The sequence below is a fragment of the Lycorma delicatula genome, chromosome 12, assembly GCF_047948215.1.
Source record: "Lycorma delicatula isolate Av1 chromosome 12, ASM4794821v1, whole genome shotgun sequence".
NCBI lineage: Eukaryota > Metazoa > Arthropoda > Insecta > Hemiptera > Fulgoridae > Lycorma > Lycorma delicatula.
Window position 1 is genome coordinate 29,532,762 of NC_134466.1, and position 27,600 is coordinate 29,560,361.

Genomic DNA, 27,600 nt, shown 5'->3' on the forward strand with positions numbered 1-27,600 from the left:
ATGTAATTGTGTTCAAGAGAAATAGGTTTTCAATTCTACATTTATTTATTTTTACATTTAAGACCTTTTTAGCCCCTGTTTAGCGTCCGGTAATCATCGTCAGGTTTTCTTCAGAGGATGAATGAGGATGATATGTACGAGTATAAGAGAAGTGTAGTCTTGTACTGTCTCAGGTCGACCATTCCTGAGATGTGCGGTTAATTGAAACCCAACCACAAAAGTATACCGGTATCTACGATCTAGTATTCAAATCTGTATAAAAGTAACTGCTTTTACTAGGATTTGAACGTTGGATCTCTCGACTTCGAAATCACCTGATTTGCGAAGACGCTTTCACCACTAGACCAACCCGGTGGGTTTACATTCAAGACATACCCTGATTTAAGTGTTTCTCTGGTTCTGTCATAAGGTTTAAGAGAAATATGTCATTGCGAATTACATTCATTTAAATAGCGTCACGAAAAAGCGGCACGCAATTTAAAAAAAAAAAAAACGTATTCCTGAACTTTTACGCACCTTAGAAACTTAAGACTTTGTTTCAGGGAAGGTTTGAAGCCTTACACGGTATACCGACGTTAAGAAAGTTTGAAAAAGCGGCTAAATAACATAGTGCTAAAAGTTGCATTGTCGTTATTGTAATCGAATTGCTCGATTAAAACAAAAACCAAAATAACATTTGTAATTTTCTTTAAATTTTATTCGGTAAAACTATATACAACGGAACGCGATTTGGTTCTACCCCAAAAATGTAATATTCAGAAAATGCTGGTGTTTGGTTTAAAATTAAAATGTAAATAAAAGGATTAATTAAATTTCAAATTAATTAATTTTTAGTGCGAGTTATATAGTTTTATACAAAACAAGGTTTGTTCAATTTCGATATATATGGCTGATTTATAAGGATTGTAATTCTAATTTAAAATGAATGCGTCCAACATCAGTAGGTATGTAGAGTAAACGAATGTGTGGTAGAAACTTTTATTTCCGGTGAGTACTCACAGCTAATCTCAGTTTCTCAATATATTCTTCAATATTTGCCGACCTTTGTGGCTGAGTAGGTATTGTCTCTGTATTTAGTACGTTGGTCCCGGTTCGAATCCCGGTCAGGCGTGGCTTCTCTTCTTATGCTACTGATTTCCACCCGACTAATGACCATAGCTGTTGAGTAATGCTCGCTCTTTCATTACAAAGTCTCAATACATTTCGGTAACAAAACAATTTTAATAGCCTTTTTTTTATTCCTCGTTGCAAACTACGACTAAATCTTAACATTTCTCGATAATCTATAAAAATATCTTTCCATCTTTTTAAGAAAGAAAATTGGGATTAAGTTGATTAAAGTTGGGATTAAAATTGAACCGAATTACCATTTTCCACTCCACATGAGGAGATTCATGTATTGATATGATACAGTGTGAGCCAAAAGAGACTCAATCCTAAATTCGAAAACATGCTGCGGAGGGAAGTTTAGTTTCTTTTCCGGTGGGTGTGTGTGTGTGTGTGTGTGTGTGTGTGTGTGTGTGTGTGTGTGAGCGCGCGCGCGCGCGCGCGCGTTGGCAACGAGTGACCTTGTGATGGAAGAGTAGCACACGATAGCCTAGCAATTTCCCTGCTTTGTATGACGGATTGTTTTGTATGACAACAACCAATTTTATATGACGGTAGCGAGTAAGATGTGAGCGGACAAACGTGCGTTTCTTGGGAGAAACGCTCAACGTACCTTCATTGTTAAAAGTTACTTTAAATCGCAATTATTCGTAGAATAGGAAGACTTCAGGGTAGCTTTTCCTGAATCGCGGGTGCCTAATAAATCAACGATTTTACGCGTAGTCGCTCGTTTTAGAAAAACCGGTAGTTTGGATGATGTAAACGGTCCGGCCGACCTGCGGTTTTAAGTGTTGCGTCCTTGGAAAGTATCCTCGTATCTTTGTTACTTTCACCAAGAAAGTCGATAACGAAAACTGTCAACAAACCAAAATGTGATACGGGAGTGTTTGCAGAGCCACAAAAAAGCTGAAACTCGTTTGTATCGTATTCACGTGTGAATGAGTTTCGAAAACCTAAAAATAGGGGAAAAAGACCACATTACTGTCCGTGATTTTTGAGTTTTAATCTCAGCAGTGTTTGGGTGTTGAATTAGTTTTCCGCTATGTTTTCTACTTTGATGAAGCACGGTTTCACCTAAGCCGATACGCCGATACGTAAACGGCCAGAACGACAGATACTGCAGTTCAGAAAACCTTGAAAGTTTCAATGAGACTCCTTTACATTCACAGAAGGTCGGAGTTTGGTGTGCGATTTAGCGGAAAAGAATTGTATGCCCAATCTTTTTCACTGAAACGATAACAGCTGAACGTTACCAGTACATCATGACATTCGTAGCACTGTTAAAGGCTGATGAACAAGACTGCTGGCTGCCGCAAGACGGTGCCCACAGCGGATAGAACAAAGGTAATGTTGTGTTAGTTCTTCGGGAACTCATAATTTTTCGTGGACTTTGGCCGCTTAGATCGCCAGATTTAACATTTCCCGACTTTTTTCTAAGGGGACATCTGCAGGATAATGTCTATAAGAACAGCCCTCACACAATCGACCGACTCAAGCGCAGATCTATGACGATTATGTCCCGCATGCAGCGATCATCCGAAAAGTAACAACTAATATGAAGAAACGTGTTGAGGCACGTGCAGCGACATATGGAGGACATTTTCACATCTATTGTAAGAAAATAAATAAATATAAATACTTTTTGTTTCCCAAAAAATACAATAGAGTATACTATTTTAATAAGATTTTTTTAAGAATATTAATTGTCGGTTGCTATCTTTTGGCCCATTCTATACTTACACGCGACTTATTGGCAAGATCGGTATAAAAATAATTATACAGGTTTCACGGGAGGTGATGACCAAACTTAAGGGATCAATTCAAGACATCGAAATAAATAACGAAGTTTATGTGGACTAACGATCGTATTGTTAATTTTTTCTTGCTTCATTTTTCCACGTCCGCTATTTTGTGTTTATCTTTTTCAACAAAAATTTATATCATAAGAAGTGGCATTTTAATGAAATTTGGTGTAAATGTACTCAACAGCATCTTCTACTAAGTCAGTTTGAAAATTTCAAAATGGCAACGATTAAAATGTTAATCATTAATGCGAGGCTCGGCTAATAAATTTTGCACACAGCGTGCTACACGGACACAAAAAGGTATTATCGAGTTGGGCGTGGCAGCACATGATAGTTAAAATCCCCCTCTATAAACCTGCGATAATGCGTTGAAATCCGTTCACGGTTTTTTTTTTCAGTAGCAGTTAAAATGGAGTCGAGTACGGCCGTATGTCAACACGGTAAAAACGGCGCGCAGTGGGCGAAATTTTAACAGCAGAAAATGTGAATTCTACGAATATTTTTCATCGTTTAAAAGCAGTTTACGATAGTGAGACTGTTGTCAGTTTTACTGCAAATAGGTGGGCGTTGAAATTTCCCGAATGTGAAGCTGCTAAAGCGGTAATTGAGGTCGCACTTTGCTGCGGACGACCAGTTTCTGTGACTGATGAGAAACATCGAAAGGAGATGAACGATTTACTTCAGAGTGATCGACGAATCACCTAGCAACGCATCGCTATTTAGAGGTGTATCTGAAGAACGAGTAGGCCATATTATCGAGCAATTTGGTTACCGTAAAATCTGTGTACGATGGGTACCGCGCAAACTGACGGACGAACAGAAGCGGTCTCGTATCGAATGTTGCGAAGAACTTCTGCAGCGCTATCGTGCCGAAAGAAACGACTTCCTTTTCAATATTGTGACCGGGGATGAGAATTGGGTACATCATTATGACCCGGGAAAAAAAGGCAAAGCACGGAATACAGATATTACGAATCGCCAAAACCCAAGAAATTCAAAACTCAAACCTCGGCGAAGAAACTCCTTTTGACGGTGTTTTGGGAAGCCAAAGACGTTTATGTGATCGAGTATCTGGAATATGGGACGACTGTGAACTCCGAACGGTATATTGAGACGTTAAGACATCTTAGACGACGAGTTTGTCGCGTTCGAAAAACCACCATGCCCATAATCTTGCAACATGACAATGCGCGGCCTTACAGATCGTACGCCACTACAGAGGTTCTCCGCAAGCTGAAGTTTGAGCCTATTCCGCATCCGCCATACGCGCCGGATTTTGCTCTGTGCGACTTCCACTTCTTCCCTCATCAAAGAGGGATCTCAAAGGTAATCAATACACAACCGACGATGAGGTGAAGGAAGCTATGGCCGCTTGGATCCGAGAAAGACCGCTAGAAGTTTTCAGCGATAGAATGCAAAAACTGGTCGCACGTTGGAAAATGTGTATCAGTGTAAACGGGGATTATATTGAAAAATAAATACTGCATTATGCAGCTAAGATATTGTACTTTTATTCGTTTTTTATTTCATTTCAATAGCTCTTTTCATTTTACGCATATATGTGCAAAATTTATCGGCCGAGCCTCGTAGCTGCACAGTATTTTCTTTATTGGATAATAGTTTTTGTCAAAAATATAATATTTGGTATTATCGAAAATTGAATTCTGTTATAAATTATTTATAAAAAAAGTAATTTCAGATGATTTGGAACCTCCGTAGGTATACGACGATATGTTTTGTATATAGATATTCTTAGTATCAAATCAACAAAACTTTAGCGTTTTGAATTTCTAAAGTATTTACAAATATTCATACCTATGAATGAGATGCCCATTCAAGAGGCTTCATACTCAAGGACAATCTAGAGAATAAGTAACGTTTGCATATAGTGTTTACCTGTAAAGCTCTCACCAGTGAAATGAAGCCTGTTCTCTTGTATTGGTTCGATCATAACCATGTGTTCCCACTTTAAATGTGGTTAATACTGTATTCCTTACTGTTTAAAAGGGTTAAAATTAATTAAAAAAAAATCCCATCGGATACGAAATTATTTCTTTTAGTTTTTAAACTTAAGATTATTCCATCTTAAGAAGATTTATAGGTAGATAAAAAAAAAATATTCCGCATATGATTTATGAATGATGTATATATAATAAAGTGTGAGAAAATTATTTATCATGTGGAATGAATCGAGATCGATCAAGTATTTTCATGACTGGTATCGTTCTTCGTTGAAGAACTGTTAATGAAATTTATAAAGACAGATGATTCACCGTTTCACTGCACATTACTTTAAATTTTTTGATCTTTTCTGTTTGTGAACGTATTTTGAAATCGATTATATCAGGTCAAAAAAAGCTATTTTTGAGAGGTTGACAAAACTAGCGGTGAATTTATAGAATAAATAATCTGATGGCACAATTTATTAATTATCTCAATTTAAGTTATGATTATCTAGAACTTAATATATTTTAATTATTATTTGTTTAAAATAAATTACAGCCAATTAATTATTTACTTTACGGGTGACCCTTGTATTTGGATGCGATGCTGGTTGAATCAACAAATTAATAAATCATGATTTTTTTATTTATTTTAATTGTAATAGTCGTATGTCGCAATACAAAGAATAAATCATAATAGAATTAACTAGTAATTAATATTTGTGATCTCTGATCCTGAATTCATCAGTTGTTGAACTGCGAATATGCATATGCATGTGTGTTTATATGTACTAAAGGGGTTTCCGTAAAGCGAGATCAAACCGGATTATATAATTCAATTTTACGGGGAAGCAGACAACGTTTGAAGTTAGATATCACCCAAAGGGTTATACAGAAACGGGAGGGAGGTATATTCAAAAACAGGCAGAGGAACACAAGCCGGTGCTCCTCTCCTCCGTTCCACTTTTAACCCCCTTCCTTCACTCTTTCTCTTTTTATTTCTATTGTACGTACTCTAAAAATCAGTATGAATAAACAGAGAATATAGGAATACTGACATTTAATCTTTGTAAAACTTTTGTTGTTCTTTGTTTATTTATTTCGCTTTTAAATTTCTCTATGCTACAACTAAATGAATTAAATTTTTATTTATTTTAGTAGCTTTTATCTATAGAACAAAAAATGTTGTTTTTTTTTTATCCATAAGTCACAGTTTCAAAACAGGCTACCAACCTTGGATTAAATCTATGAAAAGAATTCAGCTTAATTTTGCTTTATTGCGGATTTTAGTTGAATTTGTTGGTGTACGAAAACCCTAGTAGGTTTAATTAATTGTATTTTTCTTAACTTTCCGAATAAAGTTATTGGTTTTTGTGTTTGAACTGATTTTTCGTATACCTTTTAAGGATTTTAAAATTGAAAATAAAATTATGCAACTAACCTGTGAGTGATTCATGAGGAAAAGGAAGTAATTTGGGAACTGATTCTAGTGCTTGAAATAAAGAAAAGAATTTTCATACAAACATATGTCCGGAAACGCTTCATTATCTAGTTAGCGAAAAATATCTCCCTGATTTCAATTCCCCCGGTGAAATGAGGTCACACTAAAATTTTTAAGTCTTTATATAAGGGTAAACGTACAAATAGGAAACGTAATGGCTTCCTATGTTTTTTTGAACTGAAAAATCAAATAAAACGTTCCAGAACTGTATATCCCGTAGTTTTCATAATGTCCAACGAAAACAGAAAAAATCGCTATCGAAAAAGTTTTTCTTTTTTTAGGTTTGAAATATTATAGTAACTTCGTTAAATGACAAATGCGTAAATTTTATTGTCAAAACCTGTAGATAATTTAATTCTAAAAAATCGATGCAATAATATTATGAAAAAAAGATCAATTTTTATTAATGCCGAGTAATGTACCAATTCAGTTCGGGTGAATGCAGGCTATTCACCCTCCCGGTTTTGAGACCTGATTCGGGTTCTTCATAAAAACATTAATGGGTATTTCTCGGAAAATTTCGATTGAAACATCGAGAGGTCCTCCATAGACGGTCGAAATTTAAAAAAATACGCCCGTTTTAATCAATAAATTACTCCATCGTCCATCACATGATTATTGTTAAAAACAAAATTGATAGAAAAATGCATTTTAATCTTCGTGAGAATGGTACACTTCCCAGCGCATGGTATGGAATATCTTTATCTTGGATGGAATTTTATCTTGGGTGATATTCCCTGTTAGGTTATATATGTATATATATATATATTTTTTTTAGTATTATGAATAAATTTCTCACACTTGTATTTCTCGATTTATACCTCAAAAATTATAATAATTTTTTACCTTATTTTGATCTAAATTTAATTTTAGGTTTCTGGTTTTATTTATTTGATTTTATAATGACGTTATAAATAACGTTTTCATTAGGTGTTCTAAAATTTTGAATTGAAATCACCCGTACTTGCAAATCCTGAGCACTCCCTATACGAGGAGGTGCTGAAAAGTTCTTGGCTTTGCCTACAAAGAATGGAGCCAGAGTTTTGAAATTATCCGTTTATTTAATATATTATCCCCTGACACTGATACACTTGGTACATCGTTGTTGCAGCTTTTCTAATCCGTGCAAATAAAAGTCCTGTGATTGGGCGCAAAACCAGCTCTCAGCAGCCTCTTTGACATCTTCAATCTTCTCAAAACGAATACTCTTCAGGTGTTTCTTCAAGTTCGGAAACAGATTATAGTCCGAAGGGACTAGGTCAGGTGAGTAGGGAGGATGGTTAACCAGTTGGAAATCCAGGGTGGTCAATTTGACAGCCATAACGTTGGACGTATGCGCAGGTGCATTGTTATGCAACAGAAGGGTCCTTTTGGCCAACTTCCCTCGACGATTTTCTTAATTGCCTCCTTGAACTGGTCCAGCAGGTTAGCATAATATTGTCCGGTTATACTAGACCCCTGACGTAAATAGTCCACCAACAGAATGCCGTGTTTGTTCCAGAAAACGGACGCCATCACTTTTTTTGGCTATTTCTGGGAGCGGAACTTCTTCGGTCGCGGGGTGTTGCTGTGTGGGTCATTCTTTTGAAGTTTCTTGGTTTCAGGATCATAAATATGAAGCCAAGTTTCATTCTAAGTCGCTAACCTGGCCAAAAAGGCCTCTGGAGCCTCAAAATAGCGCAAAACGGCTTTGGATGGCTTGTTCCTTCCGCCGATCACAGTTCAAACATTTTCGGCACCCACTTCGCTGAAAGCTTGCGCATGTCTAGGATTGTGGTAATAATGAAACCAGCAAGCTACCTGGAGATGTCCAGTATCTGGGCTATCTTTTTTTTTGGCGGATATTCGCCGATCCTCGACAGTGAGCTCATGGACAGCATGAAATTCAGTTGCCATTTGAGGGCGCCCACTGCAGCGCTTATTTTCAACAGTGAAATGGCCAGTCTTGAAACGAGATATCTAAGTTTTCACAGTGCTGTAGGAAGCACACTTTCCTCCCAGTGTTTGAGACATCTCAGTGTGAATGTCTTTTGCTGACTTTCCCTGGAGAAACAAAAACTTCATCACCCGTAATTCCACTGACGAGAAACTTGCTTTAGACTCTGCCATCTCGGCTTTCACCTGAAACAGAAAAATTTGTACGAATCCTGGACACCTGATATTTGCACAGTTACACTAAGATTTCAAACTTTCAAATCAGCTCAAAGTTGTTTTTCGTATTTCAACCACGAGGCATCAAAGCCAGAAACTTTTCAGCACCTGCTCGTACTGTAAAAATCTTCCTTGTAAACGGATTCTTAATTCATAAGAAGGATTGGCGTAAGTATGTCCAATTATAATTTCATTTCTTATATTCTTATTTCCTTTTGTACTTCAGATTGATTTCAGATTTTATAAATATATGTGTCAGAAGATATACTGGGCTTTCCGTTTTATCATTTTTTGATTAGGAAATTTCCAATAAGTATCGTCAGTTGGACTAGTTTTTTTTCTTTTTTATCTGTAGTGTGCTTATAATAGAAACTTGAGAATCACGTTAACGTTTTTGTTGTTGATGTACGTTAGTAAAATAATATTGTGCCTACTAATTGGAGAAACCGTAGAATGAGATAAACTGGGCAACTCAGAGGGATGGGCCTCTACACGAAGTTGGTCCACATCCTGTTCAAAATTCTCCGGAGACACGTAAAAGCAATCTGAGTACGGAGTAACCTCGCCTATTCCTAAAATTGTTTTTTTTAGAAGTATTTAATTGAACTTCTCTGAAAGTGATTAGACAGTGTAATAAAAATTAAATCTGTTACTTCCTGCCCGTGAAACAAAACGCGTTCTGTATATTCCATTCGTAGAAAAATTAAAAGCGTTTTATTTTTGTTATTTTTTTTTTTTTTAATTTGTTTGTTATTATTATTCTTATTTATTTTTTAGGAAGGTAATGGAAATGCTGGATGGAGAGAAAAGTGTTTCCCTGGGCAAGCTACCGCATTCGCATTCGACACCGGCCGGTGTCGATTGCGGCGGCCCATTGCCTCCCGGTACGCCAAAAAAAGGTGGAAAAATGTTCGCTATTCGTGTTCAAATGCTGGACGATTCTGTTACCATGTTTCAAATACAGGTATGTAACTTTACTTTTACATTTTTTAAGTTATTTTTATCGACGTACGCGTGCATGCACTCTCATACACAATTTTTTTTTCATAGGAATAATAAACATTTTTTTTATTTATGGAAATCACTTTTATTTATTTTTATGTATTTATTATTATTTTTTGTATTCTATGCATGGAAACTTTTGGAACACTTGTGTATTATGTATACTCTAGGCGATGATAACGCGAAAGTGTTTTTCGTCCTGAAAAAAAAAATTATATAACAAGAAATGTTTTACTAAAAATATTATCTTTATTAAAATTTTGAGTTAACCAATTAATTATACAAACGTATAAATTTAAATCATTACGTCTCACTTAGAATTCTCTTAGCTTCCTCAGGTGGCAATATACATTCATACACACATCGTACAAAATTCTCCCACATAGTAAGAAATTAACTGGTCAACTCATCCTAGTTAACGATATTTTATCTCCACCGTAGTTGTAATATATCCTCTTACTCATACATGACTCATCTTATTTTTAGATAATTATATGTCTTTTTATATAACTTGATTACTATTTCCTGTGTATTGAAACCTTTGCAATGCATATATTTTTCTCAAAAATTGCAAACATTAAACATTATTTTCCTTAAAATTAAATTTACAATATAAATATGATTTTTTAAATTAAATTAACATATATGTTGCTTAATCCGGCCATGTTCGTTCTGTTGTTGACAGAGTCTGTATTTTTCTTGATGTATAGAATTTCTAGAGCGATTCTTTTATGTGTATTTTGTTCTTTGTCTAATATTTTGGTGCTGTTGAAATCAAACCAGTGTTTATGTTCTATTGTATGTTTTTTGAGCGCTGTCACTTCCTATTGTAATGGGTACCATGAATCGACTTCCGGAAAATTTCGAGGTTTCTTCGCGTTTCACATCCCCCAGACCCCGAAACCATTTCACTTTCTTGTGAACAGGATAACTCCCGTAATTTTCCGCCGATTTCTTTCAAATTGTTCCTTAAAAAATAACTTGTTCCAAAATCTCGGTCGGTCGAGTTTGTTAACGGCCAAAATCGGACCATGGGGGATTTTTCGAAATAACAAAATATTGCTATAACTTTCTTATTAAGTGAAATATCGAATTCTTTTAAAGTTCCTACTATTCTTTGGGTAAGGGTCTAAAACTTATCTAAATAAAGTTTTTTGATATCACCAACCATTGACCCAGGGGATGGGAAAAATGGGGTTTTGAAGAAAAAAATCGTATTTCCCTTAATAGGCACAGTATCGAATCGGTTTAAAGTGGTCGTTACTCCTCTCACATTACATCTGATCTATTAACATTACATAAAACTTTTATCTGAAACAATTTTTGATATGACCAACTCTTAACGGCAAATGATGACTAAAACAAAAAAAAATAAAAAATATCACTAACTTTCGTATTAAGTAAAATATCGAATTTGTTTAAAGTCACTATTATTATTCGGATAAGTGCCTAAAAGTTATGTAAGTGAATTTTTTTTATATCACCAAACATTGGTCCAGGGGGTTTGAAAAAGTGGGGTTTCGAAGAAAACAGAATCGTACCTCCATTAATAAGCACAGTATCGAATTTGTTTAAAGTGGTTGTTAGTTCTCTAAACATTACCTAAAACATTTGTCTATAACAATTTTTGATGTGACCAACCCTTACGCTTACGGCAAGGATGACCAAAATGTTGCTGGAATTGTAAGAAGATTGGGCTTGTCGTACGCTAAACATGTGAAACTTTTTTTCACCAACCATTGTATTGAGTAAATTTGAAGTTTTTTTAACATTAAGGTGGAAATCTTTTTATCCCCTACTTATCACCGGTGAAATCTACCTCCACCTTCCGGCGTGCCGAAAGGGATTTTTTTATTTTCTATATTTATAGGCTTCTATTCTTTTTTTATAAGGTGATATGTCTGTGCAATGTATATTGTATGAGCAGGGGGATCTATTACAAGAAGGATGTGAATAAAATTTTGTTATCTAGGACGGGTAGATGGGTTAGTACGTAAGAGAATTTGTATGATATGTGCATGAATGTGTGTTGTCACCTGAGGAAAGTTAGAGAATTCTAAGTGAAACGAGTGATTTTAATTTATAAGTTTGTATAGTCGATTGGTTAACCCAAGAGATTATTTAAAGATAATGTTTTTAAGTAAAATATGTCTTATTATATTTAATTCTATCCATTCAAGAGGAAAATAAAACTTAAATTACATTTATGTTAATATTCATATATATATATATATATATATATATATGCCTCCGTCTCATACATAGTATACATACTATTTTATCATGTGTTATTGTTAAGAGAGAGTCTGTGAAACAAAAAAAATTAGAAGGCATTCTAAAATTTCTCACCAAAGTAACTGCTAGTCATCAATCGACATAAGAATAATGTTTTTTGAACTTGTAAGTGATTTGAATTTCGTGCAAATAATTTTTATGTTTTTAATAGAAATCGATTGTGATTTATATCTACAGAATATTTATTTATTAAATAAAGACGTTGCCTAATTTAATATTTTTTGAAACTGGGGTTAAAAATTAACATTTTAAATGTTAAAATTTTCAACATTAATCTTTTAAAATTAACATTAAAGTGTGTGTGCGTGTGCGCGCGCGTGTATTTCATAGACGAACGATTAACTTTTTTCTTTCGTATTTACTCGTAATAAGGATTACAGATTATGGAACCATCTGATTAGATGGGTCCAGTGCGACTTAAATAATGGAGTAAAGCCTCCGTCTTTTAATTCAGAAGATTTTCGATTTGAATCCTGGTCAAGGCTGGAATTTTTCATTAGCTATAATCAATCGAACGTAAGCCTGTTGTTACCAGCATGAAAAATGAAGATGCTCCTTTTGCCACAAAGGTGTGCAATAAACTCTTGTTCGAAAGAGATGTAAATGATGTATTGATTGTGATAATTATTGTAACACTGCAGTATTGTATTGTAAGTCCTTTTTTCGTAAAAATTATTTTGCAGTAAACAGAATTTGAATTTGTTATTTTTGTTTAGAAAATTATTTCAATTATATCTTTCCTATTTTACAGATTTCTAAATTATCCGTTTTTATTCATCCGGTCCTCTCCGTTCTGGATGAATGTGCTTATTCCGTAGAAAATGTAACTAGGAATTAAAATAATATTAATTACACCCGAACAGTAGACTGATTTCAAAGATAATTTTTTTTTTATAGCGGTTGTAGCAACTTCAGATACACGTCAATGACACTGTTTTTCTAGCTAATATTTATTTTTTTTTTCTGTTTTTATTACTTCATTGCCTTTAATTGTATATGCAATAACATAAACTTAGTAGATTGGAAAACGTAAAACTACCTCTAAACCGATAAATATATTAATAATAGTTAAATATTAATTGACAGATTATAATGTTACGATGAAGATGTTACGGTAAGTAAATAGAGCCGGTTTGTGTAACATGGTATGGTATTTGTCTTTGACGGGGTCAGGTCACTATCAGGTTTTCTTAACCGACAATCCAGCCATATATGGTAATTGTAATGTATTGAACAAGATCAGGTATATTACACTACACCGTCTGCACATTAATCAGTAACACAACTCACATGCATGTGTGTTTATGCGTGCGTGCGTGCGTGCGTAGTTTATCACTCGCATATCCGTAGAAGGAGTACAAGTATGCTGTGTAGCAGTAGGTTTTAATGCAGTGATTCTTGCAGTCATAAAGGTTTAGAAACCAAGTTTTGAAATATTATTTTAATTAATAATAAAACTAAAGATTCAAAAAATAGTAATAACGTTTTAAAGTGTTCCTTTATCTCTTTTATTAAATTGTTATAAAATAAAAAAAGCATTTGATGAACCGTTATACATTGTGGCACGGGAAATTTTGAAGTAACTCACGAAAGTAGAGAATGTGATGTGGACATCAGATGACTTCCTTATACGCCTATTAAATTACTTTTTTTTTTTTGTTAATGATTGTTATTTATTGTAAAACCTTTTTTACAATTGGAGGCTAATAATAAATTAATATATTTAAATTTTTAAAAAAGTTATAAAAAAGGAGATGAAGTCGGATTTGAACCGATGTGCCTTCCCCCTTTGTAAGATTCAAATATTTCATTAATTAAAATTTTATTTGGCTATAACTCTGAAAGCAATAAAAATTACCACTTAGGGATATATCGTCGAAAAGCACTGAATGAGGGCTTATTACTACAATTAGAAAGTCCGAAATCCAATTTTTTTGGATTTTTTTTTGACATTTTGGTCCAGCCGGTTGCAATACAAAGGGGTGGTGCACAACTAGATTTTTATAACAGTCCTAAATCCAAAATTTCAACATCGTACGGCTAATCGTTATCGAGTTATGCGACATATATACATACGAACGTACGTATAGACGTCACGCCGAAACTAGTCAAAATGAATTCAGGGATGGTTTTAATGGATATTTCCGTTGAAATCTGAAAACCGAAATTTTTCGCGATCACAATACTTCGTACAAGGAAGTAAAAAAGTATTTACACGTTTTATTGTTGAAAACAGCAAGTAAATTACATCCCATTAAATGTCGTAAAACAAAAAAAAAAGTTAAATTTTTCTTCTAAAACAATATTCATAAGATTATGGCCATTCGGACGTATACATTCCTGGAAGGAAATGGCACTTTGGAAAACTTCCATGGGAATTCATGGTACCACGTATAAGCTGATGATTTCAGTTACTGTTCAACTTGAATTTTGTAAGGGTGAAACTTCAATTCAAAGGTTCTTTGGCTTAGGTTCAATGTTGCTGTGTATTTCCTTGCCGATCTTCGTGGGCTCCTTGCGATGAGGCCCGAATATGCTTCAGTGTATTTTAGGTTTTGTTGAACTCCTGGTAGTTTCTTTTTTAGAACTGATCCCGTCTCCTCGAAATTCTCAACCCGTGTCTTGATGGAGTGGCAAGATGGAACGCGACCGTGACGTCCTAAATTGTAATGACGTCGGAATTCCCGTTGAGCAGTAGTCACAGTGTCACCGTTCTTGTTAAATGCCTTCACGACAAGTGCACGTTGTGTACCTATCCGCTGGTCCACGTTTAGTAAACGGCAGATAGTTGTGTACAGATAACCCACCGGGTTGGTCTACTGGTGAACGCGTCTTCTCAAATCAGCTGATTTGGAAGTAGAGAGTTTCAGCGTTCAACTCCTAGTAGAATCGGTTATTTTTATACGAATTTGAATACTAGATCGTGGGTACCGGAGTTTAATAGTTGGATTTCAATTAACCACCCACCTCAGGAACGTTCGAACTGAGTCTCTAGAAGACTACACTTCATTTATACTCATACATATCATCCTCATTCATCCTCTGAAGTAATATCTGAACGAAAATTCCCGGAGGGTAAACATGAAAAAGAAAGCAAAAGAAAAGTTGTGTACAGAAGGATGCCGCTACCACCTTTCTGCCAGGTCCTCAGGGCTGCCACTATTACTTTCAGAATGCCCGTTTCTTGTACAATTTGTATTAGTGCATTTTTTACGTTTTCGATCGAAAAGTAAAAACTATGCCGTTCCACAGTAAAACCTGTGGAACGGCATTAAGCGAAAGTATAATTTGCTAACATTTTGGATATGAAGATTTTACAAATGTTTTGTTTTTAGACCCCTCCGCAGTTCAAAAATCAAAATAAGGTAGAAATTTCTGGAAAATATATATATACATTTCCCTTCTGGGTGACAAAAAATTCTTCTCGATTAAAATTGGTATTCACCGATTGTAATCTTTTACTTTTACATTGTGATCGTAGAAAACTGCGCTTTATTACGAGTACAATGAAAATACTTACAAAGGTGTTTAAAATTGACAACCTTTTAAGTCAATCGGATTTGGGAATGGGTGGATATTCAAGATTATTTTTAATTAGATTTTTCCTTATGTCCAAAAAAAAAACTTGTTGACCAAAAAACTTGAAATTCTGTCTGAGTTTTTACCCCATCTAACACAGTATTTTTTAATATTTTTTATTTAACATCTTTTTTGAGTTTTGAATAACATCGAATTATTGAAGTAAATAATTACCCCAATAAATTAACTTTAGTTGTCCAAAAAAAAACAAGGTTGCCGAAAGGGACCGTACATAAAATATCAATTTTTTTTTAACTTTAATTTAAAGATAAAATACAACTTTATCCAATATTTGTGTTGACTTGGAAGTTTTTTTACTTCCTTGTACGATGTAAAAGAAGTATTGCGATCGCGAAAAGTTTCGGTTTTCATATTTCAACGGAAATACCCAATTTTGACCATCCCTGAATCCATTTTGTCTACTTTCGGCTTGACGTCTGCTGTACGTACGTATGTGTGTAGTAGAGTAGTACCTCGGGTGGCTAGGAACCGCCTGGACCGGAGTTGATTGGCCGGAGGTAGGCGTATTGGCGTCGAGCCACGGTTTGGTAGAAATTGTGGTGATTATTTGAATGTTAGCAATCGCCGGAACGGTGACTGCACTGCCGAGGGCATAGGTTACCATGCAGCCGTGAGGTGTAGCGCCGTTTAGACGAGGGCAGTTTGAACGAGCACACGACTCTGTCGGCGGGATGGCAACTGCACTGCCGAGGGCATGGATCCCATGCAGCCGTAAGGTGTAGCGGCATCTCGACGATGGTTGAAGAAAGTAAATGTCACGCGGGACTCTGAGATGGAGCTTAGTGGGAATAGTGGTCTGTCCGCCTCTCCTTTGTAGACCAGACTTGAGTCCGTAAATTAACCTAAAGTCATGGGTATGAACTGAAGTAGAGTTCACTAATGGAACTAAGACTAAATTACGTTGTTCCAAAAAACATTTTTGGTGGTATGTTGTTGTTAATTTGCCTTGAATTTCGAGACATTTACTAGAATTTGGCTCAATAAAAGTAGAACTAGGCGCGGGGTTCGTGCTTCCGCGGACTCGGTTAGCTAGTTCAGAATGACACTATGTAGGCAATCAAGATGTCCGGATGAGGCCTACAGCGAAGGCCAAGTTTAAAAATCACCGATGAAAATTTCTGCGGAGGCATTTACATCGGTGGCATCCAAACGAGGCATGGCTAATTACTGTGAGATGTAAGAAGTTAGAGGGCGAAAGACGAATCCCGTTAAAGCCCACCAGGGCTAGGAATTCGGTGGGGGGGGGGGGCTGGTGTGGCGACCGGAAGCGTCAGAAGGCGGGTGTCTTCCCCTTCGGGGTTGGGATGTACGTACGTAGTATCTCGCTTAACTCAAAAACGAGCCGTAGGATCTTCACGTTTTGGATTTACGACTGTTGTAACATCTAGTTGTGCACTTCCCCTTTTGATTTCAATCGACTGAACCAAAAATGTTCAAAAAAAACCTAAAATTCAAAAAAATTGGATTTTTATTTTTTTCTTAACTGCAACAATAAACTCTCATTGAGAACTTTTGAATAGTATATCATAAATGGTACTTGTTTTCATTCATTACAGCGTTATAACCAAATAAAATTTTAATTAATGAAAATGTTGGATCTTACAAGGGGAGAAGGCACATCGGTTCGAATCAGACTTCATTTCCTTTTTTTTTAACTTTTTTTAATTTAAATTTATGGATTCATTAATAAGTATTAATCTTCGATTGTAAAAAAAATTTACCATAAATAATAATTCAATAATAACAATTAAAAAAAAATATGAAAAAATATCAGAAATTATTAGTGAAATTAATTTTTTAAAAAATGTGTATATGTAATTTAATAGGCGTACAAGGAAATCATGTGGTGTCCACATCAGATTTTTTTAAAAAAAGTCCTAAGGACCAGCCTTAATTTAAAAAAAATGTTAAATTTTTTTTGTTTTTTCTGATATTTTGTTAGTCGTAGCTCATATAAAAGGTAGCTGTCGAGCAAGAAGGTCAAAATGGGACCCACATATTTTTGTTTTTACTAAAATTTTAATTTTATTTATAACAATATTACTCAAAATACAGTATGATTTTAATGGTAAAAATGCCGTTTGGTCGATTATCTGAGATCCAAAAATTATTACTTTTCAAGCGAATATAGCTAGAATAGCTATTTTAAAGGGGGGAATTGTGTTGATCATGTTAAAAATGGTGTATCCAGTTTCTTTTAAATATTTATGTTTTGGAGTCCGACTGGTTCTTTTAGACGAAAAAGATTATGTACGTAAAGTGGTTTAACGATTTTGACCTTAATATCTCAAGATTGACTGAACCGATTTTCTTCAAATATTTCTTTATATTTGGGCGTTGATGTATTAATTATTCAAAATTTGTTAAGGGGATAAGGAATATCGCGAAAAATCGATTTCGACTTTCTTTGGAGGCATTTTAGAGAAAAATCAAAGATATATATACATATACATATACATACATATATATATATATATATATATATATATAGCTTATACTTCATATTTAGAACGATCAAGGAATGTCTAAATTTTTTTAAAATTATAGACCCCAGACCAGAAATGCAGAACGTTTTTGTTAGTTTTATCGCTTTTATTTTAGCCTTTATCGAAGGGGGTATTAGATTTAGAAAAAAACTTTAATTCACATTTGTTAAGCTTAACCTGTATATGAATATTTTTCGAAAAACCTTTCTTGAAATTTATTCCCTACCTGTCCAAAATATATATTCTTTTTTACTTACTTGTACGTAGTAAAGCAAGTATTGTGATCGTTTCCGTTTTCAACTTTTCAACGGTTTGTCATACTTATTTTCATCGGTTCCAGAGTTATAGCCAAATAAAACTTTAATTACTGAAATATTTGGAGCTTACAAGGGGAAGGCACATGGTTCAAATCAGAGTTTTGGTTTTTTAATTTAAATAATATATTTAAGTATATTGATTTATTAATAATTATTAACCTCTGATTGTAAAAAAAAATACAATAAATAATAACAGTAAGAAAAAATATCAGTAGTTTGTAATGAAATAAAATTTTATGTACTTTTCATTTAAAAAAAATATATTTGTAATTTAATAGGCGTACAAGGAAGTTTTTTGGCTCTTACTCTTTATATTTAATATTTGTTATTAAAAGATTTCTTAATCACTTTTAAAATTGCTACTAAAATTAAAGTAGCTTTGGCGCGTATATTATATTCCGGACCCAAAATTAGAAGCAATTTTTTTTATTACTTTCATAAAAGTTATATTTTACTTTTTTTAATATATTTTTGAGCAAATTTCATTTAAATTAATTTTTTTTTTAATAGTCAGACCCTTAACGTTTAACTGGCAAAAACTTTTGTAATGAAAAAGATGTTCAAGGTATTGTATGATTTGGCCGTTGTAGCCGGGTAAGTCATGCAATACTTTGCCAGCTTTTTTTTTAGTAAGAATATTTTATTTAAATTATACTTTTAATATTGCATAATTTTTAAAGTAAAAAAAACGTCATGTGATCAAGGAAGTCGATATGAACCCAAATGTTTTTACTGAACATTTTGATATTCTTCGCAATTGTATTTTAAATATTGCACAGTTAAGTTATTAATATTTAAAAACTTTATGGTGTATTTTAAATAAAAATCTGGTAAAAGAAAAAGCCGGCGGGACTGTTATAGCTATATTTACGTTTATTTTGCTACTGAAATTTCTATAACAGATTTTCAAATCAATGCAAGAATAAAAATAACTTAATTAAACAACGATATACAATTATGGTTAATAAAAATTACAGTATACTTTCTCTGTTTCTCTCGTTAATCAACTTGATTTATATTATTGGTGGAAAGTTGGTTAAGCGAAAAGTTTGATTAAATTGTACAGTAAATTTTCAATTTATAACTATTAAATTTATTCGCTTTCTTTGAAATGTTAAAATGGCAATAACGTCCAATATAATAGTGTATTATAATATTCATTTATCATTTAGTTATAATCAATCACATGTTGTAACTATGTAAATAGATAAATATAGTAACCGTTTATTTACTACATTAAATAAATGTTAGATTTAATTTTGTGTATTACTTTAGGCTGTAGATAACTACGAAAAAATATATGTCATTTATAATTATATTGTTTTTTTAATAAGTTATATTTTAACCTTAAACTGCTGGTAGCAAAGTTATCTTGATAAATTTGGCAAATTCCTTTTTGTTTTTATTTAAAATTTGTTTTTATTTTACTAATGAAATAATTTATTTTTTTAGGGCATCATACCGTGTTCCAAATCAGTAATTATTTTTACTTTCATATAATAATTTAGTCACTAATAATAATAATTCAAGATAATTTTAATTATCTTTAGTTAATTAAGATAGTTGGGTTATTTTTTACGGCTGACAGACTTTTGTGTTTTCTTTAATGAGTAGTCTAATTAGTATCTTTTGTTATAATTCTTTGTTAATTTGTCTCATTTATTAAGAATGTTAAATTACTTAGCATTAAGTTATATTTATATGTATTAAAAGAAAAAAAAATAGTAGTAATGTCTTAAAAAAACATTTCCTGTGTGTAATTTTAACTCGTGAATTAACAGTTCAGTCACTTTGCTTCACTCTATTGTTTTATTTCTAAAACATCTAGATATATGTATGAGTGTGTATACGCATAAACATTGTGGTGTTGAAGAAGAGGCGTGCAGTAAGAACCGAACAGTTATTTCATATGCAGTGTTAAATTACAAAAAGGTTATATACATCCAGCTGTGTAATTCTATCATTTCAAAAAGTTTCTTCTTTCCTCGATTGAGATTTCGCAAATTTTGATTATTTTAAAGGAAATAAGAAGTAGTGTGAAGAAAATATTGATAAATTAAAGATTAACTGATATCTACAATTCATTGAAGTTGTTTTTCTAATATTCTGAACTATTCCAGCGTAAAGGTCCTTCTAATATACAGAGTATCCATAATATATTTCTATGATTATAAAAATTTATTACAAAAAAAACTATTACAGTTAGAGCTGTGCGGTTTGTGGCAAAAAAAAAAATTATCAAGTTTTTTTACCGCGGCAATAAACTTCAACATCTGCACCTTTTATCACTCGTAAATGTCCAACTGATAATGAATTTCACGCCGTGTGTTGGTCAACATTTCTTCGGTAACAGTAGCAGCAGGTTCAGTTATTCTCCGTCTCAATGTGTCCAGATGAGGTACAGGTATTGCATAGACTCTGTCTTTAACATAATCCCAAAGGAAAAAGTCTAAGGGCGTTATATCTGGTGATCGTGGTGACCAGGGAGCGGAACCGTCGCGCCTGATCCATCTGTCGTGAAATGATTCGTTCAGAAAATCTCGTATTAGTAATCCCAAATGTGGTGGTGCGCCATCCTGTTGGAAAACAACCCTAGGTTGCAAGTCTTTCTTACAGCAGTCACAATCCACGTTTTTTGGTAATGAGATATATACGAGGTGTGTGAGAAAAGTAATGAGATTGGTAACACTGCGAGCGATCTGGCAACGCTGTGTCTACCGGTCTGTGCTACACCGGTTTGTTCACCCCTTCCACATGCTCAGTACGAGTTTCAACTAGTTAAACCATTATTTTTGACAGCGCTATCAGTGAAGTTGTGTTTTTGTTGTGCGTTACGAAAATGGAGCATCGGAATTTAGAGCGACGTTGTGCAATTAAGTTTTGTGTTAAACTTGTGGAATCCGCGAGTGTGACCTTTGAAAAGTTGAACCGGGCCTACGGGGAACACTGCTTATCAAGAGCACAAGTTTTTCGCTGGCACAAATCATTTTTTGAATGCAGAGAACACGTTAAAGATCAACCTCGCTCAGGTACACCTTCAACTTTAAAATCTGACGAAAACATTAAGCGTGTGGGGGTTCTTGCGAGATCAGACCGTCGTTCAACAATAAGGATGATGAGTGAACGGTTAAATTTAAACGCTTTCACCGTACATCAAATTTTGACAGACGATTTGGACATGCGAGAGGTTTGTGCGAAATTGGTGCCGGAAAACCTCACAACGGAACAGAAGGACAATCTAAGAAACGTGTGCGTTGATCTTCTTGAGAGGATTGACAATGGCCAAGAATTCGTCAATCGTGTGATCACAGGTGATGAATCCTGAATATTTGAGTACGACTGAAACAAAGCGAAGAGTGACACATTCCGTCATCTCCTCGACCGAAAAAATGTCGAATGAGCAAATCATGCTGATTTGCTTTTTTGACAGTTGGGGTATCGTGCATAAAGAATTTGTCCTCCAGGACAAACTGTCAACCAAATGTTTTACAAATGTGTCCTTGAAAGGTTCAGGAAAACTGATTCGCATGAAACCAGACATTGCAGACAAGTGGATGCTTCATCATGACAATGCCCCGTGTCACAAGGCCATTTCCATGAGGGAAATTTTGACCTCAAAACGCATTCCTACGGTTCCTCAACCCCCCTATTCACCTGATTTGAGTCCTTCTGACTTTTCCTTTTCCCGAAATTGAAATGTGTCTTAAAAGGACGTCATTTTGGAACTCTGGAGAACATTCAAAAGACTGTGACCGACCGGGTAAAAGCCCTACCAGTTGAAGCCTTCCAGCGCTGCTACTAGGAGTGGGAACAACGACTCCGCCGGTGTATAGCTACCCAAGGGAACTACTTTGTAGGGGATAATATTTTTGCTTGAAAAAGATAAAAACTTTGGTAAGTAAAAAGTAAGTCTCATTACTTTTCTCACGCACCTTGTATATATAGATTAATTACTCATCATATTTCTCGATGAAACATATTATCACGTTTCCTTAAATGGTGTGTGACGAAGGATCTAAACATATCTTATAATACTGGGCAAGCGCTGTGAGTCGGTGACCCGTTGGTTTACAACTAGCAGGCAGAAAACCGTATAAAAAAAAGGTCTTTGAAAACACCGGACTGTAGACGATACTTAACGACACAAGTAAAACCAATCGCTTTAGAAGTCACGTTTTTATCTATTGATAAGTGAGCGTATCGAAATTGGATTATTTGAATTAATAACACAGTTTATACTTCGGTGTTTCAGCTATTAAATATTAGTTGTTTAATTGTTCATATGGATACTAAAACTTTTTGGTTTGATTCCAAACCTTTCCTCACATTTATTTTTATTAATATATTATGAGCTGATGAAAACTAAATTGTAAAAATTAGAACGCATTAAAACGATCTTGTTATTGGATATCCGTAGACAAATGACGACAAAATAATTCGCTAAAAATCGAATTCACGAAAAAAGTTAAACATTTGGTGTTTTACTTCTTATCGGCATGAAAATTAAAATGAAAATTCAATTTTCATAATATTGTCACGTAGCCAACCGCCTGTGGTTGTAGACCACAATCTGCCGGTCCGTTATTATACAAAATCAAACATCCCCTTATTATAAAATTTACGAGTGCACCGCTGGATGAAAGGCTGAGATGCTACCACTAACACTGTTGTGGAGTGGTATTATTTTTTAATTTCCTGTTTACTTTCAAGATCTTATAATACAGAATATCGTAATGACAGAAAGTATTGCGATTTCTCAAAATTTACAGTAATATTTTTTTGTATCGTTCTTTATTTTTTAATGAGGCTGCTTAGTGAAATTACGTAAAAAAACAAACTATTATTTAATGCTGTATTTCTGGGTGTTCATGTCAGCATTTATTTTACTTTATAACAATTTACTTAAAGGATTAATATATAATCATGAAATGTGCTTTGTAGAAAGATTTGTGTTTATGGGGGAGGGGGAATTTATGGTAATAAGTTTTATGAAAGATCATACGAGATGGGGGATAGCGGGGTTGTTACTATTAATTCATGACTATTATTTAGAGATCGGCACAACTTGGAAAAAACTTCAGGAAACTTTTGTAGATTGTTTTAGTGGTAGTCTTAAACTATTTTTTTTAGGGCTTTTCTTCCCCTAATCCCAAGAGGGGTTGTGCCAGATACAGAGTTGAAGGAGGGATAGTACATTTTTGAACATTTTTTTAGATGAGGGTGGTTGATGTTTGCTTCTTTTTTTTTAAAGTTTCAGCAAAGTTTTGTAATATTAGCATCAGAGGAGATAGAGTTTAACACGGGGAATGTTATTCAGCTGCATCAGATTTTTAATTTTATTCTGTTCTTGGTAGTAGAGAATTTTTATCTAGAATTTTTATTATACTTATTCCTTAATAAAACATAAATGATATTTTTTTTTAACGTTTTTACATGTACATCTTGTTACAGTGTTTAATTTGTTTTAAACAATTCTTGAGCATTCCGTTCGCTCTTTTATTTTAGCAGACATTTTGAAAAACTCCCGTCTTCAGATCGAACAGTTCTGCCAGCATAATTACTCTTTCAATTGATCGATGTTAACTTATAATTTTTCAATAATCATACTCTAATAGTTATTAACTACATGTCAGACTTTCACCGACGTGAAAGAGGTTGGATGACTATGTGATATTTGTCACATCGCGGAAAGAGGAAGAGTTCCCGTGGTGGGTGAGCCGGTAGGCGCTAAGGGGAAAAAAACAACCCCAAAGATAGTCCCGGCTCCCGATTGTGCTTCCTGGCAACTGCACGGTTGGGCTCGGTTCCATCACCGGGGATTTGAGGTAAAGGCAGAAAAAGAAAAGATCCGGAACCGGCGGAACCTGTCATGCCGGACTTACAGCCGGTAGACGGGGAGGTCCGTTAGGGTCGGAGGGACACCCGGTGGGATTGAGTATTAGTTGCTTAGATGCGGATCCTTCCCAGGGGGCAGAAGGATGAAAAAATAAACTACATATCGGACAGTCGCGAGGTAAATATAACCCTATTAAAAAAAATATTTTTCCTGTAAAACGTTTCTAATTTTAATTTTATTTTAAACGTATTTAAAATTATAAGTAAAATTGTTCTGCGATGTAGGTGAAAAAAGCTTTATCTACAAATCTGTCGGGTAACGTCGATAAAAGTAAAAGACGAAGAAAAGCAAATAATGATGCATATTAAAGTAACGGCCGGTTTAGTTTATCCCCGTCGTTTTTCAACTTTTCAGAGCCAGGTAAATTTCAAACTAATTGAAAGTTTTCCCCTACAAGTATTCAGTGTAGCATCTTTCATCACGCGCCACATATTCAGCCGATTGGAGAGTTCGTCCCACACTTTAACCGGCATGTGTTGAGTATTGGAATCAACAGTCGCTTCAATTCTGTTTCTCGTCGAATCGGGTAGATTAGTAGGTAGAAAAGGCGCGTACACGAATGTTTTTATAAGTTTTTATTTATAAAAAAAATAGTACAAAGGAAAAATCCACATGGTGTCATATCGGGTGACCTTGGAGGTAATCGCGGTTGAGCCCAATGGCGACTCGCGTGTAGGCACTGTGGAACTGCAGCATCCCCTATTTCCACGTGTTATAGATAACATTTAATATAATGAGTTTTTTCTTTAATTCTTTCTTTATACTGGTGCAATATATAATCCTTAATCTTAATGTCAGTAGCCTTCCCCCAGTTTATAAAATATAGAAAAATCTTTTTTATGGCATTATGCGCTTCACAGTTCTAGCGGCGTGGTGTTTAACTGTTGTGCGCATGGCCACGTAGGAAACTGAACTCGAGGGGGAGGGGCGGTGGAGAGAGAGAGAGAGAGAGAGAGCCATAATAATACGTAAAAAAAAACAGATTAAGATTTTTTACGCAAAACCCACATACCTCGATAATGAAAGGGATACCAAAAATACACGAAGAAAATATTCCAATAAAACTTTTAGTGAGTTTTTTAGGAAGTCCAAAGTACAAGTTATCTAAGCTTATAACAAAAAAGGTTTTTGCAAAGGGATATGGAATTGCAATGCAGATTCACTGTTAAAAATAGTATCGACTTAATTGATAAAAATTAAGCAGAAGTCACTAAATGATAAATCGATTATGAATTTCTTTGATATAAAGAATATTTATGTATACAAACATTCCTACACATGAAGACATTAATATTATAATTAATAAATTCGTAGGAAATGATCACAAATTTGCATAAACATTACCAGTGTCGGCTCGCGTATAGGAAGTGTGGACTGCTGCGCCCCCTATTTCCACTTGATATTATCGAAAACATTTAATATAATGAGTCCTTTTTTCTTTAATTCTTTCTTTGTACTTTTACAATATATAATCCTTAAGCTTAATATCAATAGCCATCCTCTAGTTAATGAAAAAAATACAAAAATGTTTGTATGGAACTGTACGCTTTTCAGTTCCAGCGGTGTGGTGTTTGACTGTTGTGCGCATTCGCACATAGGAAGCAGCACGCGAGACTGCGAGGGAGAGAGAGCACTGTCGCTCCCGCCGTGCCGATCGTGGCGTTCTGTTGGAAGGTAGTATTTTTTTTTTTACTCCGCGTGTGTATGGAACGTTCCTTGTTCGTTTCCTTTTCTAGTTTAGTCGATGGAAGGAATATGAAAGCGTTTTAGTTGTATTTTCTGTAGTGATCAGAAGATGGCGGAAAGAAAGGACTCTTTGATTACCAAATCTGACCAAAAACACGCAGGAAGGGCGAAAAAGAAGGTAATTAGTAGAAATTAATTATGTATTTGTTTCTGTGTACGTAGTAATTTAAATTAAGCACCGTTGGACTATAGTGTTTTTAAGCGGAAATTTATTAAGTTATTGTCTAATAATACTAAAAAATGTTATCTGTATTGACATTTTAATATTTATTCGGTTAATCCGAATACGGGTTTTTTTTAGCACAACGTGCTTAAAAACCGTTTACCGTATTCTTGAATATGATAAAGTGTAGAATTAGATGGCCTTGAAAAGGTCCAGGAAAAGATTTTCTGGAGCAGCACCCTACTAATTTTAACTATGAGACGCTACCGGTTAAGTCCTTGTCAAGGGAGTGCATCGGACCCTCGATAAAACCAGGGCCCCATCAGGGGTATTCCTGCTTGGCCGAAAGGCACTAGCACCGTAAAGCCTTAATTGGTTGAACCGAAGGGGATTCGCGTCGGCAGAAGAACGCAGATATCTTCCTAATCTCCTGAGGATTTAGCCCGAGTAAGAATACTTTTTACAAATTCGATCTTCAAAGGATCATAATGCAATCCGAACTTCGCCCGTCTAAAAATCAAACTAAAAATAAATTGTAACTTGTTAAAAGAATTAAGTATCCGGTAGATAAATAAAAAGATGCGGCAACAGTGAGCTGATATCCAGTCTTCGCATTAATTAGGGGGGAGGGGATAAAACGTCCCCGACATCCTTGCGTTCCGTTCTGCGGTCTGGGAAAACGTCATTCAACCTACCGCGTATAAAACTATGCCAGCGAGAAGGTGCATCACCTTGTCACCAAATAAAATTCTCCGATATATCTTGTTGAAGAGAGCCGTGTGATGAATACAGCATATCGAAATAAGCTACTCTGTTGCGCTTGCTTTATCGAAAAAGACCGGTTAGTTAACTTGCCGTAAGAATATTATACAGAAAGTATTTAATTTTTGAGACTCCTTTTCTTATTGTAAGTGTAAACGGGGATTTTCTGTTCCCCAGATACGGGGATCGTCAATGTTAACTTTTCTACTAAGATGAAATGTTGACTCGTCACTAAACAGAGTACGATCAAGAAATTTCTTCATCTTCATGCGAAGTCGGCACGCACAGCGTAGTCGGTAGTCTTCAAAGCCTGTAACGCTTGTAAACTTGTGAACGGTATGTTTTCATATGTGCGTGTTCTTAAAACAATTCGTATCGTAATCACCGGCATCGTTAGTTCCCGGCATTTCTAACAAATATTTTTAGGACTGCGCCGGAAAAACTCCTTGATCAGTTCAACATTTTCTTTTAATAACCTCGGTCGCCCCGTACTCTTCCCTTTACGTAGATATGCGGTCGTTTCAAACCTATATATCGTCGACGAATGTTATTGCAAGTCGAAGGATTACTCTTAAACCTTTTAGTAACGCACGTTGAATTGTAGATAAAGAATCGCATTTAGCAAAATACAAAGCGGAAAGATAGGGAATAAATCTACGCCTATGTGCACCATTAAAGCTATCCTTTTTGCTCTTTTGATTCTAGCCTTAAATAAATACTATTCACCTCATCAAAGAGAAATGATAAGTAATTAAACATTTTTGTTACACCCGGTAGAAGTGATACAGCAATTGATGGAAAACTTTGAAATTCACTGATTTTTTTT

The 27,600-nt window shown here is 34.7% G+C and overlaps 1 protein-coding gene across 3 annotated transcripts in view; it reads left to right on the forward strand.

The window, feature by feature from the left end:
• LOC142332914 (FERM, ARHGEF and pleckstrin domain-containing protein 1-like) overlaps positions 1-27,600 on the forward strand; it is a 410,843-nt gene that overhangs the window by 117,747 nt on the left and 265,496 nt on the right. For all 3 annotated transcript variants that reach the window (XM_075379617.1, XM_075379618.1, XM_075379619.1), the window contains exon 3: positions 9,285-9,471. In XM_075379617.1, the coding sequence (XP_075235732.1) occupies positions 9,292-9,471 (180 nt within the window). In that variant the 5' untranslated portion in view covers positions 9,285-9,291. The remainder of the gene's footprint in view (positions 1-9,284; positions 9,472-27,600) is intronic.